This window comes from Panulirus ornatus, chromosome 55, assembly GCF_036320965.1.
Source record: "Panulirus ornatus isolate Po-2019 chromosome 55, ASM3632096v1, whole genome shotgun sequence".
Classification (NCBI taxonomy): Eukaryota; Metazoa; Arthropoda; class Malacostraca; order Decapoda; family Palinuridae; genus Panulirus; species Panulirus ornatus.
In genome coordinates this window covers 29,346,150-29,365,906 of record NC_092278.1, presented here as the reverse complement: position 1 = coordinate 29,365,906, position 19,757 = coordinate 29,346,150, and the positions used below count along the sequence as shown (strand labels likewise).

The 19,757-nt window shown below is 39.2% G+C and overlaps 1 protein-coding gene across 2 annotated transcripts in view; it reads right to left on the bottom strand.

The window, feature by feature from the left end:
- Positions 1–4,089: 4,089 nt before the first annotated feature.
- Sec63 (translocation protein Sec63) overlaps positions 4,090–19,757 on the bottom strand; it is a 249,369-nt gene continuing 233,701 nt past the window's right edge. For both annotated transcript variants that reach the window (XM_071693313.1, XM_071693312.1), the window contains exon 14: positions 4,090–11,565. In XM_071693313.1, the coding sequence (XP_071549414.1) occupies positions 11,269–11,565 (297 nt within the window). In that variant the 3' untranslated portion in view covers positions 4,090–11,268. The remainder of the gene's footprint in view (positions 11,566–19,757) is intronic.

Below are 19,757 nucleotides of genomic sequence, written 5' to 3'. Positions count from 1 at the left end.
GTGGGAGACAGCAACAAAGTACAATAAAAAAGAAATGTATGGGCATTTATGTATCGTGTTTCATTTTCCCCATAAACTCTTAGGAATGTGTATATATATATATATTTTTTTTTTCCTTTTTGCTTTGTCGCTGTCTCCCGCGTTTGCGAGGTAGCGCAAGGAAACAGACGAAAGAAATGGCCCAACCCACCCCCATACACATGCCTTGATTCAATCCACTGACAGCACGTCAACCCCGGTATACCACATCGCTCCAGTTCACTCTATTCTTTGCCCTCCTTTCACCCTCCTGCATGTTCAGGCTCCGATCACTCAAAATCTTTTTCACTCCATCTTTCCACCTCCAATTTGGTCTCCCTCTTCTCCTCGTTCCCTCCACCTCCGACACATATATCCTCTTGGTCAATCTTTCCTCACTCATTCTCTCCATGTGACCAAACCATTTCAAAACACCCTCTTCTGCTCTCTCAACCACGCTCTTTTTATTTCCACACATCTCTCTTACCCTTACGTTACTTACTCAATCAAACCACCTCACACCACACATTGTCCTCAAACATCTCATTTCCAGCACATCCATCCTCCTGCGCACAACTCTATCCATAGTCCACGCCTCGCAACCATACAACATTGTTGGAACCACTATTCCTTCAAACATACCCATTTTTGCTTTCCGAGATAATGTTCTCGACTTCCACACATTCTTCAAGGCTCCCAGAATTTTCGCCCCCTCCCCCACCCTATGATCCACTTCCGCTTCCATGGTTCCATCCGCTGCCAGATCCACTCCCAGATATCTAAAACACTTCACTTCCTCCAGTTTTTCTCCATTCAAACTCACCTCCCAATTGAATTGACCCTCAACCCTACTGTACCTAATAACCTTGCTCTTATTCACATTTACTCTTAACTTTCTTCTTTCACACACTTTACCAAACTCAGTCACCAGCCTTCTGCAGTTTCTCACATGAATCAGCCACCAGCACTGTATCATCAGCGAACAACAACTGACTCACTTCCCAAGCTCTCTCATCCCCAACAGACTTCATACTTGCCCCTCTTTCCAAAACTCTTGCATTCACCTCCCTAACAACCCCATCCATAAACAAATTAAACAACCATGGAGACATCACACACCCCTGCCGCAAACCTACATTCACTGAGAACCAATCACTTTCCTCTCTTCCTACACGTACACATGCCTTACATCCTCGATAAAAACTTTTCACTGCTTCTAACAACTTGCCTCCCACACCATATATTCTTAATACCTTCCACAGAGCATCTCTATCAACTCTATCATATGCCTTCTCCAGATCCATAAATGCTACATACAAATCCATTTGCTTTTCTAAGTATTTCTCACATACATTCTTCAAAGCAAACACCTGATCCACACATCCTCTACCACTTCTGAAACCACACTGCTCTTCCCCAATCTGATGCTCTGTACATGCCTTCACCCTCTCAATCAATACCCTCCCATATAATTTGCCAGGAATACTCAACAAACTTATACCTCTGTAATTTGAGCACTCACTCTTATCCCCTTTGCCTTTGTACAATGGCACTATGCACGCATTCCGCCAATCCTCAGGCACCTCACCATGAGTCATACACACATTAAATAACCTTACCAACCAGTCAACAATACAGTCACCCCCTTTTTAATAAATTCCACTGCAATACCATCCAAACCTGCTGCCTTGCCGCTTTCATCTTCTGCAAAGCTTTTACTACCTCTTCTCTGTTTACCAACTCATTTCCCTAACCCTCGCACTTTGCACACCACCTCGACCAAAACACCCTATATCTGCCACTCTATCATCAAACACATTCAACAAACCTTCAAAATACTCACTCCATCTCCTTTCCACATCACCACTACTTGTTATCACCTCCCCATTTGCGCCCTTCACTGAAGTTCCCATTTGCTCCCTTGTCTTACGCACTTTATTTACCTCCTTCCAGAACATCTTTTTATTCTCCCTAAAATTTAATGATACTCTCTCACCCCAACTCTCATTTGCCCTTTTTTTCACCTCTTGCACCTTTCTCTTGACCTCCTGTCTTTCTTTTATACGTCTCCCACTCAATTTCATTTTTTCCCTGCAAAAATCGTCCAAATGCCTCTCTCTTCTCTTTCACTAATACTCTTACTTCTTCATCTACCCTTTCTAATCAACCCACCTCCCACTCTTCTCATGCCACAAGCATCTTTTGCGCAATCCATCACTGATTCCCTAAATACATCCCATTCCTCCCCCACTCCCCTTACTTCCATTGTTCTCACCTTTTTCCAGTTCTGTACTCAGTCTCTCCTGGTACTTCCTCACACAAGTCTCCTTCCCAAGCTCACTTACTCTCACCACCCTCTTCACCCCAACATTCACTCTTCTTTTCTGAAAACCCATACAAATCTTCACCTTAGCCTCCACAAGATAATGATCAGACATCCCTCCAGTTGCACCTCTCAGCACAGTAACATCCAAAAGTCTCTCTTTCGCAGCGCCTGTCAATTAACACGTAATCCAATAACGCTCTCTGGCCATCTCTCCTACTTACATAAGTATACTTATGTATATCTCGCTTTTTAAACCAGGTATTCCCAATCATCAGTCCTTTTTCAGCACATAAATCTACAAGCTCTTCACCATTTCCATTTACAACACTGAACACCCCATGTATACCAATTATTCCCTCAACTGCCACATTACTCACCTTTGCATTCAAATCACCCAACACTATAACCCGGTCTCGTGCATCAAAACCACTAACACACTCATTCAGCTGCTCCCAAAACACTTGCCTCTCATGATCTTTCTTCTCATGCCCAGGTGCATATGCACCAATAATCACCCATCTCTCTCCATCAACTTTCAGTTTTACCCATATTAATTGAGAATTTACTTTCTTACATTCTATCACATACTTCCACAACTCCTGTTTCAGGAGTACTGCTACTCCTTCCCTTGCTCTTGTCCTCTCACTAACCCCTGACTTTACTCCCAAGACATTCCCAAACCACTCTTCCCCTTTACCCTTGAGCTTCGTTTCACTCAGAGCCAAAACATCCAGGTTCCTTTCCTCAAACATACTACCTATCTCTCCTTTTTTCACATCTTGGTTACATCCACACACATTTAGGCACCCCAATCTGAGCCTTCGAGGAGGATGAGCACTCCCCGCGTGACTCCTTCTTCTGTTTCCCATTTTAGAAAGTTTATATATGTATATAGAAAGTTATATATATATATATATATGTATGAGTGGATGGGCCATTCTTCATCTGTTTCCTGTGCTACCTCATTGATGCAGGAAACAGCAGTTATGTTAAAAATAAATAATTATACCATTTTTCCCTAGCAGAAGGGTTACGAATTCTGCCAGCTTACATTTGTCACTTGAAAGGACCGGAGTTGTTCCTATGCAGCTTTTGAACACCTAGGGTACCTCCCTGGGAGGTGGGAGATGCCAGGGTGTAATTCGATTGCTTTGATTTACTGTCTAACACCCTATGTGAAGATAATTGTGTTTAATCAAAGCAAAGTTATCATGAAAGACAGCTTTTTTTGATATATATACTTTACCTGTCTTCCTCCTTTTGACTTCACACTTCTCATCCTCTGATTCTAGTTTTGCAATGACTTAGTTGTTCTCAGTTTCCTCAAAAAGTTGCCTATCTTCATTTCTTTTGTTCCTCATTATATTAGTATATCAGCAGTAAAGTTAAAGTGCACAGAGTTCATTATGGCGAGGGATATTTCAGATGAAGGTGCTCAAGGAATGATTGGGGATTAAATGGAATGGAAGTATTTTGTGCATGGAGGTGGTTTGAATGGATATACTTATGAGTGTGAAATTCCATGTTTCATTGTAAGACACTAGGCATAGGTTGAGTTCAAATCCTCCATCCCATAATTCTAGGATTGGTGTAATGATAACAATACTTACAAACATGAACAGACATAATGCTCCTCTTTTCACTGAAAGTCTGGCATTAGGTTTGGGCTTATGACCATGAGTACAACCCACATCATATGACATAAAAAAGCGTTCTGGATCTTGAGGGTTACTAAGAAAAGAAAAAACAGTAATTAAACTTTATTCATAACCAAAATAATTCTTTGTGCTCATATTGCCAACTACTGACTCCACAACAGTTGCACTTCCATTCAACAAATTACAAGTTCACGAAACAAACAAGCCAGTAGTTGTGGATCATTGAGAAGGATGCATGCTCCACAGTCACCTCTACCAGAAACATGTGAACAAACTAATTGTAAGGGAAAAATCTGTTTTACAATGAGCCATCAAGGAAGACCAATTTTATGTCATGCATAACATTATTCTTGGCATGAAATTAAACCTACCTGAAAGAAAATGACTGATGGCAAGTTTGGTGCATCCTCAACACTTCAGCACCATTGATCTCATTCCATGAATAAAAGGCTCTAATTTCAGATTTACAATAAAATTGAAGAAATTATAAAAATAATCTAGTTCAAAGTAATCAAATAAATTATGTTATGTATAATGAGTGAAATGACAATTCTATACAATTATTACGACATTGAAATGCCTGTACAAAATACTTATTCTTTTAATAAATCCTACACTGATGACATTCATCAAGTAGTGGCAGGTTTTCAGCACAGTAAAAAATAATACAATGTTCTTCAAGTATCTTTTCACAGAATGAGAGGTGCCATTATCAACTATACAAGGTTCTGATTACTATCAATTAACACAATAAAAGGAGTCCAAGTAATGATATTTGGCTGAGGAGCAATTTACCCATGCCAAGTCATTTTACATGATACAGAGATGTGAAAATGTTACACTACATTAAGCCACAAAAAGGTGAAGAAGTCATAACTCTCTTCCCCATCCAAAATGCTGTTGTCAACTGCAGACCTAATACAAGAGGAAATGTTTAATGTAATAAACATGATAATAAATAATCATAGTGATAACCACAACTCCTAACCCAATGGATTATTATGATCATTTAAAACAAATTTATAAGGATGATATTAAGAATAAATGCTGTTTCATGTGTGGTGGGGTGGCAACAGGAATGGATGAAGGCAGCAAGTATGAATATGTACATGTATATGTGTATATGTCTGTGTATGTATGTGTATGTGTACGTTGAAATGTATATGTATGTATATGTGCGTGTTTAGGTCATTCTTCATCTGTTTCCATGTGCTACCTCGCTGAAGCGGGGAAACAGCAATTAAGTGTAATAAAAAAAAATATCAAGAATACATAAAATCCATTTTCATTAATTTCAGAAACATCTTTTCTTCAAATTCCACCTTTAACTAAAGATGGTCACACTTCCACAAAATTATAAAACTGCAAAATATTCTATTTCCTAATTCTAAATGGGATGCAGCCTACACATCATGCTCATTAGAAGGAAGGATTTATGTCAATTACATTCGTAACACTATAACCTGAATACTTTCAATATTACAAATACAGTTCCCTGCTTCAAGCAATAGGCCGTTTAGAACAGCAGATGCTTACCGAGACAATCAGCAAAAGGGCCTCGCGGAAGATATACTTTCATTTCACTTTAATTCAGTGAAGAACTTTCATCTGTGCTCATCATATCAAAACTCCCTACTTTATGCTACAACACATTTCATCAACATATCTGCACCTTATTAACAATCAATGCACAAACATCCTCCCATTACAAGATTCATGAATTCAGTAGTGCTGCAATGCAACAACCTACATCTCTTTCTGTATGTCACTCTTTTCCTTCTGTTCAAATTCACAGCATTACAATTTATTTATTTATCGGGAGCAGCTATGGCATAATTACAGAGGACTTATTTGCCTCCACTTCTTTATCAGCAAGAGTAGAATAAAAATCCTCCAGCTGTCCCTCTCCTTCCAAGAAGTTGCAGGCCTCTCCCTATTCTAGACACTTTGTTTTGGTCACTGCTCTTACAAGCTGTCTGTAAGTGTCCATGCCACGAAGGTATAGACATGTGACATGTCTGACTGTTGTTTTTCACATTTTCTACATGAATACCCACAAGAGGTCTGACAATTATGATACACCCTTCTTCACTTAAACAGCAAAGCTTTACAACCTTTCCTTCTTTTGTCTTCATCTCCTCTATTACCTTTCTAACTTTAAAATTTTAGTTTACATCACCTGAGGAGCTATAATTAAACTCTAGTTCTTTTTCCTAAACTATTTTCCTTTCATCCAACACAGCCATTATTGAGGCATATTTTGTCAATGCCATGTCATGATTAAACAAAAAAATTCACATATGACATCTCTATTCTGACAAAAATTCTCACCTCAAAACACTGACATCCAGGATTACTTGAAATAACTTTCCACTAATAACTTTTCTATGTGGTAAATAAGATGCCTTTCCCTATTTCAATCAAAGTAATATGAGCTACAAAGAGTTAAATCTGCAACATATATTATCTTCCTGAATTATCATGCATTTCCAAATATATATAAATATATAGCATTTCCAAATATATATACATATGTCATCTGATCCTGATGCTACATCGCTCATGTGGGAAATGGCGAGCAAGTATGAAAAAATTATATATATATACTTATATTCATCACTTTCTACATTAGACCATGAAAGAACACTAAATATTAAATGATGACAGTTGATCAGATGACGAAGGTAATTTATGAAAGCGATATGAAAATGAGCAAGAGAATAGTCAAAAGGAAATCATTTTTCTCATTCTGGTCTTGACAAGAAAGTTTTCTTCCCATAATCAAATAGAAATCCCATTTTGTGGTCTACTAATTCATCTAATTCCACTATCCCAAACACACTGCTTTTCCACATTTCTCTTATCATTTCTTGCTGTACCATGTGTAGCTGGCTGGGGTGGACTGGGGACCTCAATTCTAGAAAATAAATTTCAACCAAATATCCATAAGATTCACCATGTATAAATGGGAATAAAAATAATGCACTGTTGGGCAGACAGATTTTATAATAATATTACCATGCCAACTGAATAAGCCCATTTATTCCTATAATATAAAGTAAAACCAAATCAAAAAGTAAGTCGCAAGCTGGATGTGGCAAGAAACAATGTATCTATATGCTGTGCTGTTATATTCCCAATGTTCTTGTTCAATGCAGCTAATATAGGATAAATGTGCCTCTCTCCTCTACTTTGCTTATAACTGAACAAATAGGTTATCCTTCAAATTCAACTTAGAAAAATACAAGTCATAATAGCAATAAAAATTAGTAGATGTCCAGATCTTTTTTCAACATCTAATACTAATCCTTTTATCTCTTATGCACTTGTAAGGAGCATAGCTGATAATTCAATTTCTATCACAATTCAAGCTTTCATCCATAACTACTCCTTGTCCAACATAATGAGGTTTTACTGAAATCATGCCTGTTCCTGCTGGTGGCAATGTGTAAACCCTCAATATAAAATTGAAAAAATATTCCCAGTGTTAAAGTTTTTAACAAAACTTCAGGCTGTGAGGATATACAGTATGTGTTTGGGAGAGATCCTTTAGTTAGCACCCTGATCTAATACGCAAATCGGATTACGGAACATCAACTACTGAATTTGCTGTATCCAATTACTGTACACACTCAAGTTGTCAAAATGAAAACTACGCCAAACACCCAAGTAACAACACATCATCTATTACTAATTACTTAACCCATGTACTCTTACTCTGGCAATTAACTTTATCTTTGGCTCCTTTCTTTCAGGATGGCTAGCAATCTGAAGTCTTCAGGTTGTCCCAAGAACTCCCTGTAAAGTCCTAGACACATAGCAACTCCTAACCTCCATGTTACCCGTGTGAAATCTGTAGCCTAATCCAGATACCCCTAGTGAACAAACATAAGGTTCAGCAAGGGATCAAACGAAGTGCTTCCTATCACCAAGAACAAGATACTGAGAAAACACTTTTCTTTAATGCCTTTAGGTATGCCATCCTGCTGTAAGGCAATAAAAAAAGAGTTGGTTGCAAATGGATAGCATTAAATCAATAACATTTAATCAATGAGTAAAATTCAACTACAAATTTCCTCTATTAACATCTGTTTGCATTTTATCGGTTTTCTATACAAAAAGAACAACATTCTAGTATTATGTGATACTTGCAGGCAAAATTCAATATGAATAATGATTTTTCCAATATGCCATCACCACATAAGAAATGCCCTTAATCTTTATTGATCCCTTAGTCCTTATAAATTATGTAATGTATTGGTCATGATACTTAAATTTTGTTTCCCTTCAGCCTCAGGATCAACAGGATCAAAGTGACTTTTGATTACCACATATTTTGTTAAGACTGCACATGACAGAAGATGTGATTAATGTAGATGGAAAGAGATGTTAAGGAATTTTGTGTCCATCCCATCGTATCACTTATAAATACATCTTGAAGTTAATATGTACGTTTCTCAAAATAATTGGAGACTGCTCAAGTGTGGACAAAAAAATAAAGAAATCCAATACAACAAAAATTCTGGAAGCCTTTATCCTTTCTTCCATAACCTATCAAAAGTTAGACAGGGTCCATACACTTATTGAAAGGTCAAACCTTAGACCTTCTTCAGATATTTTCCTGGCCTGCTGAGACTTAAGAAATTTTTGTGGAAGTCAAAAGTTTTATAAAAATATATGCATTATCTGTTCTAAATAACAATAATTTTACAATCGGTATCAATTTTACATAAATTCTTAAGATGCTTTGGAGGAAGAAAGGATAAAGTTTACAAAAAACCCCCTTGAACCATTTTCAAGCCTTGGGTTAAAATTCTAGCAGTTAAGGCTGTTTTTCACTTTTTCAGGCCTGAATTATTAAATAATTAAAGCTCAATCTGATTTAGACTTGTAGAGACCCTGGTAAGCACATCTATTCATATGCCCTTCAACATCTTGAATTAACAACAAAATTTCAAAAATATTTTATTTACTCAGCTCATTCTGAACTACATAATTTTCATTTATCCTTGAATCAGAAAAGAAATTCCCCTTTGTTCAAAGGCAGATCTCCATGTGCTTCCACAATAAATTTGCAACTGTGAAGACATGTGATACCTATAAAAACATTCCGCTGTTTTTTTTCATAGAATGTGTACATACAAGTTTGATTGCTTCTTGGGCCTAGAACTGAATTTCATACAAAATATAATCAAACCTATGTAAACAGACCAATTAAAGGATTAAGGCCATCTAGTCAATGGAAAAGTGGTCTGAATGAGCTATAAGAGAAGACCTACAGTTGAGTTATAGGGAAGAGAAAGGAGTGAGAGATAACCTGATCACAACCTTTAAGTTTTCAAACCAGACTGATAAAGTAGACAGTGAGTAATTCCTTGAAAGATTTAGGAACCAGACAACCAGATGAAATAACATGAAATTAAGCAAGAAACATGTTTAAAAAGATGAAGATAAGTACTTTCATTACTCTAAAAGTACTTTTTTGACAAGCTTCTAACTTAATTTCATGCTATGTCCTCTGCACATCCTATCCCTAAACCTTTCAAGGAGCGATGGATGACCAGAATAAAATGACTGAAGATATGATTAATGCTGACTGCATACATAAACATCAGATATTATATGATGGTAAGGAATATGACCCATGAGTGCAAACCTCCCTCCTTATACAGTACAAACAGGTGAATACAACCACCTGACCACTCAAAGACCAACACTTCCACATGACAGAGCAGGTCAATGAAGTGATGTGGAACAAAATTTATCAAATATAACAAAAAATTAGCTCATAAAAATTTAATTGTAGCCTTTACTCACAATGACAGCACAAGAATCTACAAAAAAATCACATTATACCTTCATATATATTAGAGTATTTAGGTTTAGATTCATTATTTACAATTCACTATAACAGGTTTTGCTAAGATTTGGATTTATGTTTTAAAGTGGCAGAACTGGAGAGGAACAATAAGTTATCCCAAAAATACTGAAACAGTCAGACTACACAATGCTGTTAATGGCTTGGGGACCATATGTGGCAGTCCAAATTGCTCTGTACAGGTAGTATCTTAACTCAGCTGATCATACTCTTCATATCAACAGAAATATGGAAAAACTGAATTTCACTTGTAGGTGGTCTGAATACACAGGTGATTAGACTGGTAGTTTTACTGAAAACTGAACTTAAGAAATGTCTTGTACATTTTTTAATAAACTATGAATACTTCAGCACCTTCATCAGATCCTTATAACTGAAGGGAATGACACAAATAGTGCTCAGTACTAAAACTGTAAATAAAAATTGCAAAAAGCACTAATCTGATTTAAGAAGCCAAGATGTGCCCTGACCCATAAAGACAGAAGTTATAAAACAGTACTTACAATGTCACGATATTGCATTATGTAAATATTTCAACCATGTTTCATTATCCAAAACTTTGATAAGACAGAAATTTCCTTATACATCTTTTAATTCACAAGCTCTTATATTCCTGATTACCCTGACTTTTCCAAAAATTTTCACAAAATAGAAAGCTGTTACACCATAATGATGTCAGAACTTGCAAGACCATGTTTTATCTATGAGTTAAAATCTAGTAAAGATCCATTATTCCACTTGACATTTACAAACAGGGATATAACTTGTAAAAACCAATTATATGTGCTATTGCAAGTGGATCCATAAAATAGCATCTATATAAAGTTGAGAGAGAGAGAGAGAGAGAGAGAGAGAGAGAGAGAGAGAGAGAGAGAGAGAGAGAGAGAGAGAGAGAGAGAGAGAGAGAGAGAGACTGTTGTGGAGGCAGATCTCAGCGATACTTTCCACTCATACTACAAAAAAATAAGTCTGGGTTCCACAGTTATCTAGATAAAACTTCAAACTTTATGTAATAAAGATCCCGCACCTTCCTACATATCAAGGATTGTTCAAAAATAGAACTAGTGATATACAATTTGGCTTCTGGTCTTCTATGAGAAGATTAGCCAATCTGAAAGCTCACACAGGAATCCTCTGAGTATTAATTCCTTTGATGCCCTCATCCACCAAGGTGTAATATGTTCTTGAATAATATGAACATGAACACATTTTCTTTTACATTCATCTTCTGCTCATATGGGTCGAGGCTATGCAACAGTACTGAACATAAAATATGAACATGGCATATCTCAAAAAATAAATAAAAAATGTATGACTGGATGAAATTACTTGGCCTTGAGCTTCCAGCAGAGCACAGATCTGTAAACAACTTAACTTTGGTCCATGCATCATTCTTCATCACTATCATCAGTGACTTCCTCATCTGTAGTATACTCAGAGTCCTCACCATCATCTTTAATCATATCATTGTCATCATCTTCTTCTTCATCACTGGAACATTCTTGCCACTGTGGGTGCTCTGTAGGGATTTCCCGTGCCTCTTTGACATCAAGTTTAATATCATCACTCAAGTCCAAACCCAGATAAGAATCAGAGCGCAAACAAACTTGATAAGTATAGATGCCAGGTTTTTGAGGAGCAGTAAACTTAAGTTGAACTTCTTCGTGGTCCACAAGGTTTGTTATCTGAAAAAAAGTGAACATACAGTATAACAATTTATGATATTCTTTCTTAATTTTCTACTACAATAACAATATCATGGAGACATGACTTAACCCCTATTCACCTAAAAGAAAAACAGGTTGACTAATGTAAACTGTAAATCAAGACATCAAGAGACAATATAGGAAAAGACAAATATAAAAAATCAACCAATAGCTTCCTTAACTCATAGAGCATGTATAATGTACTTGTAGGCATTTCTGTAACATTGTTTTTAAGAATGTCGAATCCTACCTAAATGATTTATGCTATGGTGAATGGCTCTCAGATTCAATATAGAATCAAACAAATATCTATTCAGCAGTATCTTTCACAAGTATCCCCCACCAACACAACGTTTAAGGGGCTTGAAGTGGCAGGATACATCACTCTCTGCCCAGTTGTCAGGTCAAGTGAAGTCACCACAAGCCAACAAGCAACCAAGATTGCACTGAATTACCATGGATTACCATCAACAAGTGCCTCTCCTACATTAAGAGTTCCTTCACTTTAATCAAATTTATTAACCTTTCAGTGTAAATTACTTTCATTTTACAATGACACCAGCTACTCACAAACCATATATATCCTATGGTCAAGATTCAATTAAGGATTTTATGACAACGTGACCAGACAGAGCAAAAAAAAAAAAAAGAATGTTTGTTCTGTATAACCTTTAGTAACATTGAGAAGTTTAAACAAGTTAAACAAAGTGATGTATCTCAAAATAAGGCAAAGATCAAAGGTTTAAGTGCATAAACGTTAATACAAAGGAAAGAGATAAAAAGTTTGAAAATGGCAATCTGTGACCTTAATCACCCTCCTCATCACCACCACCACCAACACAACCACCAACATTCCACAGCCATCCTGGTCCACCCTTCCCTTGCTTGCACCTTCTCCACAAAAAGTCCTCTTCCATATCCATCAAATATACTTCTTTTCATACATATTCGCCATTTCTCGCATTAGTGAGGTAGTGTCAAGAACATAGGACCGAGCCTTAGAGGGAAAATCCTCACATAGTCCTCTTCTTTGCTCCTTTTCGAAAAATAAAAAACTAGAGGGGAAGATTTCCAGCGCAAACTCGCTGCCCTTTTAGTCGCCTTCTACAACACACAGGGCATACATGAGGAGTACTCTTTCTCCCTTATATACATATATAATGTGGAAAGTGCGAGGGTTACGGAGGATGATTTGGTAAAGAGAGAAAAGGTAGTAAAAGCTTTGCGGAAGATGAAAGCCGGCAAGGCAGCGGGTTCGGATGGCATTGCAGTGGAATTTATTAAAAAAAAAAAGGGGGGGGGGTGACTGCATTGTTGACTGGTTGATAAGGTTATTTAATGTATGTATGATTCATGAAAATGTGCCTGAGGATTGGCGGAATGCTTGCATAGTGCCATTGTACAAAGGCAAAGGGGATAGAATTGAGTGCTCAAATTACAGATGTATAAGTATGTAGAGTATTCCTGGGAAATTATATGGGAGGGTATTGATTGAGAGGGTGAAGGAATGTACAGAGCATCAGATTGGGGAAGAGCAGTGTGGTTTCAGAAATGGTAGAGGATATGTGGATCAGGTGTTTGCTTTGAAAAATATATGTGAGAAATATTTAGAAAAGCAAATGGATTTGTATGTAGCATTTACGGATCTGAAGAAGGCATATGATAGAGTTGATAGAGATGCTCTGTGGAAGGTATTAAGAATATATGGTGTGGGAGGCAAGTTGTTAGAAGCAGTGAAAAGCTTTTATCGAGGATGTAAGGCATGTGTACGTGTAGGAAGAGAGGAAAATGATCGGTTCTCAGTGAATGTAGGTTTGTGGCAGGGGTGTGTGATGTCTCCATGGTTGTTTAATTTGTTTATGGATGGGGTTGTTAGGGAGGTGAATGCAAGAGTTTTGGAAAGAGGGGCAAGTATGCAGTCTGTTGTGGATGAGAGAGCTTGGTAAGTGAGTCAGTTGTTCTTCGCTGATGATACAGCGCTGGTGGCTGGTTCATGTGAGAAACTGCAGAAGCTGGTGACTGAGTTTGGTAAAGTGTGTGAAAGAAGAAAGCTGAGAGTAAATGTGAATAAGAGCAAGGTTATTAGGTACAGTAGGGTTGAGGGTCAAGTCAATTGGGAGGTAAGTTTGAATGGAGAAAAACTGGAGGAAGTGAAGTGTTTTAGATATCTGGGAGTGGATTTGGCAGCAAATGGACCATGGAAGCGGAAGTGAATCACAGGGTGGGGGAGGGGGCGAGAATTCTGGGAGCCTTGAAGAATGTGTGGAAGTCAAGAACATTATCTCGGAAAGCAAAAATGGGTATGTTTGAAGGAACAGTGGTTCCAACAATGTTGTATGGTTGCGAGGCGTGGGCTATGGATAGAGTTGTGCGGAGGAGGGTGGATGTGCTGGAAACGAGATGTTTAACGACAATATGTGGTGTGAGGTGGTTTGATCGAGTAAGTAATAATAAGGTAAGAGAGATGTGTGGTGATAAGAGTGTGGTTGAGAAAGCAGAAGAGAGTGTTTTGAAATGGTTTGGTCACATGGAGAGAATGAGTGAGGAAAGATTGACCAAGAGGATATATGTGTCAGAGGTGGAGGGAAGGGGGAGAAGTGGGAGACCAAATTGGAGGTGGAAAGATGGAGTGAAAAAGATTTTGAGTAATCGGGGCCTGAACATGCAGGAGGGTGAAAGGTGTGCAAGGAATAGAGTGAATTGGAACGATGTGGTATACCGGGGTCGACGTGCTGTCAATGGATTGAACCAGGGCATGTGAAGCATCTGGGGTAAACCATGGAAAGCTCTGTGGGGCCTGGATGTGAAAAGGGAGCTGTGGTTTCGGTGCATTATTACATGACAGCTAGAGACTGAGTGTGAACGAATGGGGCCTTTGTTATCTTTTCCTCGCGCTACCTCGCACACATGAGGGGGGGAGGGTGTTGTTATTCCATGTGTGGCGGGATGGCGATGGGAAAAAATAAAGGCAGACAGTATGAATTATGTACATGGGTATATATGTATATGTCTGTGTGTGTTTATATATGTATACATTGAGATGTATAGGTATGTATATGTGCTGTGTGTGGACGTGTATGTATATACATGTGTGTGTGGGTGGGTTGGGCCATTCTTTCATCTGTTTCCTTGTGCTACCTCGCTAACGCGGGAGACAGCGACAAAGCAAAATAAATAAATAATACATAGTTGATTGATAGGCGCGCAAAAGAGAGACTTTTGGATGTTTATGTGCTGAGAGGTGTAAGTGGAGGGATATCTGATGATTATCTTCTGGAAGCAAAGGTATACATTTGTAGAGGTTTTCAGAAAAGGGAGAATTTTGGGGTGAAGAGAGAGGTGAGAGTAAGTGAGAATGATTTGGTAAACAGAGAAGAGGTAGTAAAAGCTTTGCGGAAGATGAAAGCCGGCAAGGCAGCAGGTTTGGATGGTATTGCAGTGGAATTTATCAAAAAAGGGGGAGACTGTGTTCTTGACTGCTTGGTAAGGATATTTAATGTATGTATGACTCATCAGATTGGGGAAGACCAGTGTGGTTTCAGAAGTGGTAGAGACTGTGTGGATCAGGTGTTTGCTTTGAAGAATGTATGTGAGAAATACTTAGAAAAGCAAATGGATTTGTATGTAGCATTTATGGATCTGGAGAAGGCATATGATAGAGTTGATAGAGATGCTCTGTGGAAGGTATTAAGAATATATGGTGTGGGAGGAAAGTTGTTAGAAGCAGTGAAAAGTTTTTATCGAGGATGTAAGGCATGTGTAGGTGTAGGAAGAGAGGAAAGTGATTGGTTCTCAGTGAATGTAGGTTTGCGTCAGGGGTGTGTGATGTCTCCATGGTTGTTTAATTTGTTTATGGATGGGGTTGTTAGGGAGGTAAATGCAAGAGTTTTGGAAAGAGGGGCAAGTATGAAGTCTGTTGGGGATGAGAGAGCTTGGGAAGTGAGTCAGTTGTTGTTCGCTGATGATACAGCGCTGGTGGCTGATTCATGTGAGAAACTGCAGAAGCTGGTGACTGAGTTTGGTAAAGTGTGTGGAAGAAGAAAGTTAAGAGTAAATGTGAATAAGAGCAAGGTTATTAGGTACAGTAGGGTTGAGGGTCAAGTCAATTGGGAGGTGAGTTTCAATGGAGAAAAACTGGAGGAAGTGAAGTGTTTTAGATATCTGGGAGTGGATCTGGCAGCGGATGGAACCAAGGAAGCGGAAGTGGATCATAGGGTGGGGGAGGGGGCGAAAATTCTGGGGGCCTTGAAGAATGTGTGGAAGTCGAGAACATTATCTCAGAAAGCAAAAATGGGTATGTTTGAAGGAATAGTGGTTCCAACAATGTTGTATGGTTGCGAGGCGTGGGCTATGGATAGAGTTGTGCGCAGGAGGATGAATGTGCTGGAAATGAGATGTTTGAGGACAATGTGTGGTGTGAGGTGGTTTGATCGAGTGAGTAACGTAAGGGTAAGAGAGATGTGTGGAAATAAAAAGAGCGTGGTTGAGAGAGCAGAAGAGGGTGTTTTGAAGTGGTTTGGGCACATGGAGAGAATGAGTGAGGAAAGATTGACCAAGAGGATATATGTGTCGGAGGTGGAGGGAACGAGGAGAAGAGGGAGACCAAATTGGAGGTGGAAAGATGGAGTTAAAAAGATTTTGTGTGATCGGGGCCTGAACATGCAGGAGGGTGAAAGGAGGGCAAGGAATAGAGTGAATTGGAGCGATGTGGTATACCGGGGTTGACGTGCTGTCAGTGGATTGAATCAAGGCATGTGAAGCGTCTGGGGTAAACCATGGAAAGCTGTGTAGGTATGTATATTTGCGTGTGTGGACGTATGTATATACATGTGTATGGGGGGGTTGGGCCATTTCTTTCGTCTGTTTCCTTGCGCTACCTCGCAAACGCGGGAGACAGCGACAAAGTATAATAAAAAAAAAAAAAAAATGACTCATGGTTAGGTGTCTGAGGATTGGTGGACTGCATGCATACTACCATTGTACAAAAGCAAAGGGGATAAAGGTGAGTGCTCAAATAACAGAGGTATAAAGTTTGTTGAGTATTCCTGGGACATTATTATTATTTTGCCTTCTCCCTGTCTCCCGCGTTAGCGAGGTAGCGCAAGATAACAGACGAAAGAATGGCCCAACCCACTCACATACACATGTATATACATACACATCCACATACGCACATATACATACCTATACATCTCAACGTAAACATATATATATATACACATACAAACATATACATATATACACATGTACATAATTCATACTGTCTGCCTTCATTCATTCCCATCGCCACCCCGCCACACATGAAATAACAACCCCCTCCCCCTTATGTGCGCAAGGTAGGGCTAAGAAAATACAACAAAGGCCACACACTCAGTCTCTCGCTGTAATGTAATAATGCACCGAAATTATATGGGAGAGTATTGACTGAGAGGGTGAAGGCATGTACACAGCATCAGACTGGGGAAGAGCAGTGTAGTTTCAGAAGTGGTAGAGGATGAGTGGATCAGGTGTTTGCTTCGAAGAATGTATGTGAGAAATACTTAGAAAAGCAAACGGATTTGTATGTAGCATTTATGGATCTGGAGAAGGCATATGATAAGAGTTGATAGAGATGCTCTGTGGAAGGTATTAAGAATATATGGTGTGGGAGGCAAGTTGTTAGAAGCAGTGAAAAGTTTTTATCAAGGATGTAAGGCATGTGTGCGAGTGGGAAGAGAGGAAAGTGATTGGCTCTCAGTGAATGTTGGTTTGCGGCAGGGGTGCGTGATGCCTCCATAGTTGTTGTAATCTATTTATGGATGGGGTTCTTGGGGAGGTGAATGCAAGAGTTTTGGAGAGAGGGGCTAGTATGCAGTCTGTTGTGGATGAGAAAGCTTGGGAAGTAAGGCAGTTGTTCTTTGCTGATGATACAGCACTGGTGGCTGATTCGCATGAGAAACTGCAGAAGCTGGTGACTGAGTTTGGTAAAGTGTGTGAAAGAAGAAAGCTGAGAGTAAATGTAAATGAGAGCAAAGGTTATTAGGTACAGTAGGGTTGAGGGACAAGTCAATTGGGAGGTAAGTTTGAATGGAGAAAAAACTGGAGGAAGTGAAGTGTTTTAGATATCTGGGAGTTGATTTGGCAGCAGATGTAACCATGGAAGTGGAAGTGAGTCACAGGGTGGGGGAGGGGGCTAAAGTTCTGGGAACGTTGAAAAATGTGTGGAAGGTGAGAACATTATCTCAAAAAGCAAAAATGGGAATATTTGAGGGAATAGTGGTTCGAACAATGTTATATGGTTGCGAGGCGTGGGCTATAGATAACAGTTGTGCAGAGGAGGGTGGATGTATTGGAAACGAGATGTTTGAGGACAATATGTGGTTTGAGGTGGTTTGATTGAGTAAGTAATGAAAGGGTAAGAGAGATGTGTGGTAATAAAAAGAGTGTGATTGAGATAGCAGAAGAGGGTGTTTTGGAATGGTTTAGTCACATGGAGAGAATGAGTGAGGAAAGATTGACAAAGAGGATATATGTGTCAGAGATGGAGGGACCGAGGAGAAGTGGGAGACCAAACTGGAGATGGAAGGAGTGAAAAAGATTTAAAGTGATCGGGGCCTGAACATGCACGAGGGTGAAAGGCGTGCAAGGAATAAAGTAAATTAGAACGATGTGGTATACCAGGGTTGACATGCTGTCAATGGATTGAACCAGGGCATGTAAAGATTCTGGAGTAAACCATGGAAAGTTTTGTGGGGCCTGGATGTGGAAAGGAAGCTGTGGTTTCTATGCATTATACATGATAGCTAGAGACTGAGTGTGAATGAATGTGGCCTTTGTTGTCTTTTCCTAGCGCCCATGCGGGGGGAGGGGGTTGTCATTTCATTTGAGGTTGGGTGGCGACAGGAAATGAATAAAGGCAGTAAGTATGAATTATGTACATGTGTATATATGTATATGTCTGTGTATGTATATATATGTGTACACTGAGATGTATAGGTATGTATATTTGCGTGTGTGGACGTGTATGTATATACATGTGTATGTGGGCGGGTTAGGCCATTCTTTCGTCTGTTTCCTTGCACTACCTCGCTAATGCGGGAGACAGCGACAAAGCAAAATAAAAAAAAAATGCATATATATGTATATGCTGAAATGTATAGGTATGTATATGTGCACGTGTGGACGTACATGTATATACATGTCTATGTCGTCTGTTACCTTGCGCTACCTCACTGACACGGGAGACAGCGACAAAGTATAATAAATAAAAATAAACATGTACATGTACATATATGCACATGTACATATTCATACATGCTGCCTTCATCCATTCCCGTTGCCACCCCACCAAACATGAAATGGCATCCCACCCTTCCCCCGCGTGTGTGCAAAGTAGTGCTAGGAAATGCACCGAAACCACAGCTCCCTTACCACATCCAGGCACCACAAAACTTTCCATGGTTTACCCCTGACGTTTCATATGCCCTGGTTCAATCCATTGACAGCACGTCAACCCCGGTATACCACATTGTTTCAATGCACCCTATTCCTTGCACGCCTTTCACCCTTCTGTATGTTCAGACCCCAATCACTCAAAATCTTTTTCACTCCATCCTTCCTCCCCCAATTTGGTCTCCTACTTCTCCACGTTTCATCCACCTCTGACATATATATCCTCTTGGTCAATCTTTCCTCACTCATTCTCTCCATGTGACCAAACCATTTCAATACACCCTCTTCTGCTCTCTCAACCACACTATTTTTATCACCATGCATCTCTCTTACCCTTTCATTACTCACTCGATCAAACCACATATTGTCCTCAAACATCTCATGTCCAAAACATCCACTCTCCTCCAAACAACCCTATCTATAGCCCATACCTCGCAACCATAGAACATTGTTGGAACCACTATTCCTTCAAACATACCCATTTTTGCTCTCCAAGGTAACATTCTCGACTTCCACACATTCTTCAACGTTCCCAGAACCTATGCCCCCTCCCCCACCCTGTGACTCACTTCCACTTCCATGGTGCTATCCGCTGCTAAATCTACTCCCAGATATCTAAAACACTTCACTTCCTCCAGTTCTTCTCCATTCAAACTTACCTCCTAATTTACTTGTCCCTCAACCCTAGTGAACCTAATGACCTTGCTCTTATTCGCATTTACTCTTAGCTTTCTTCTTTC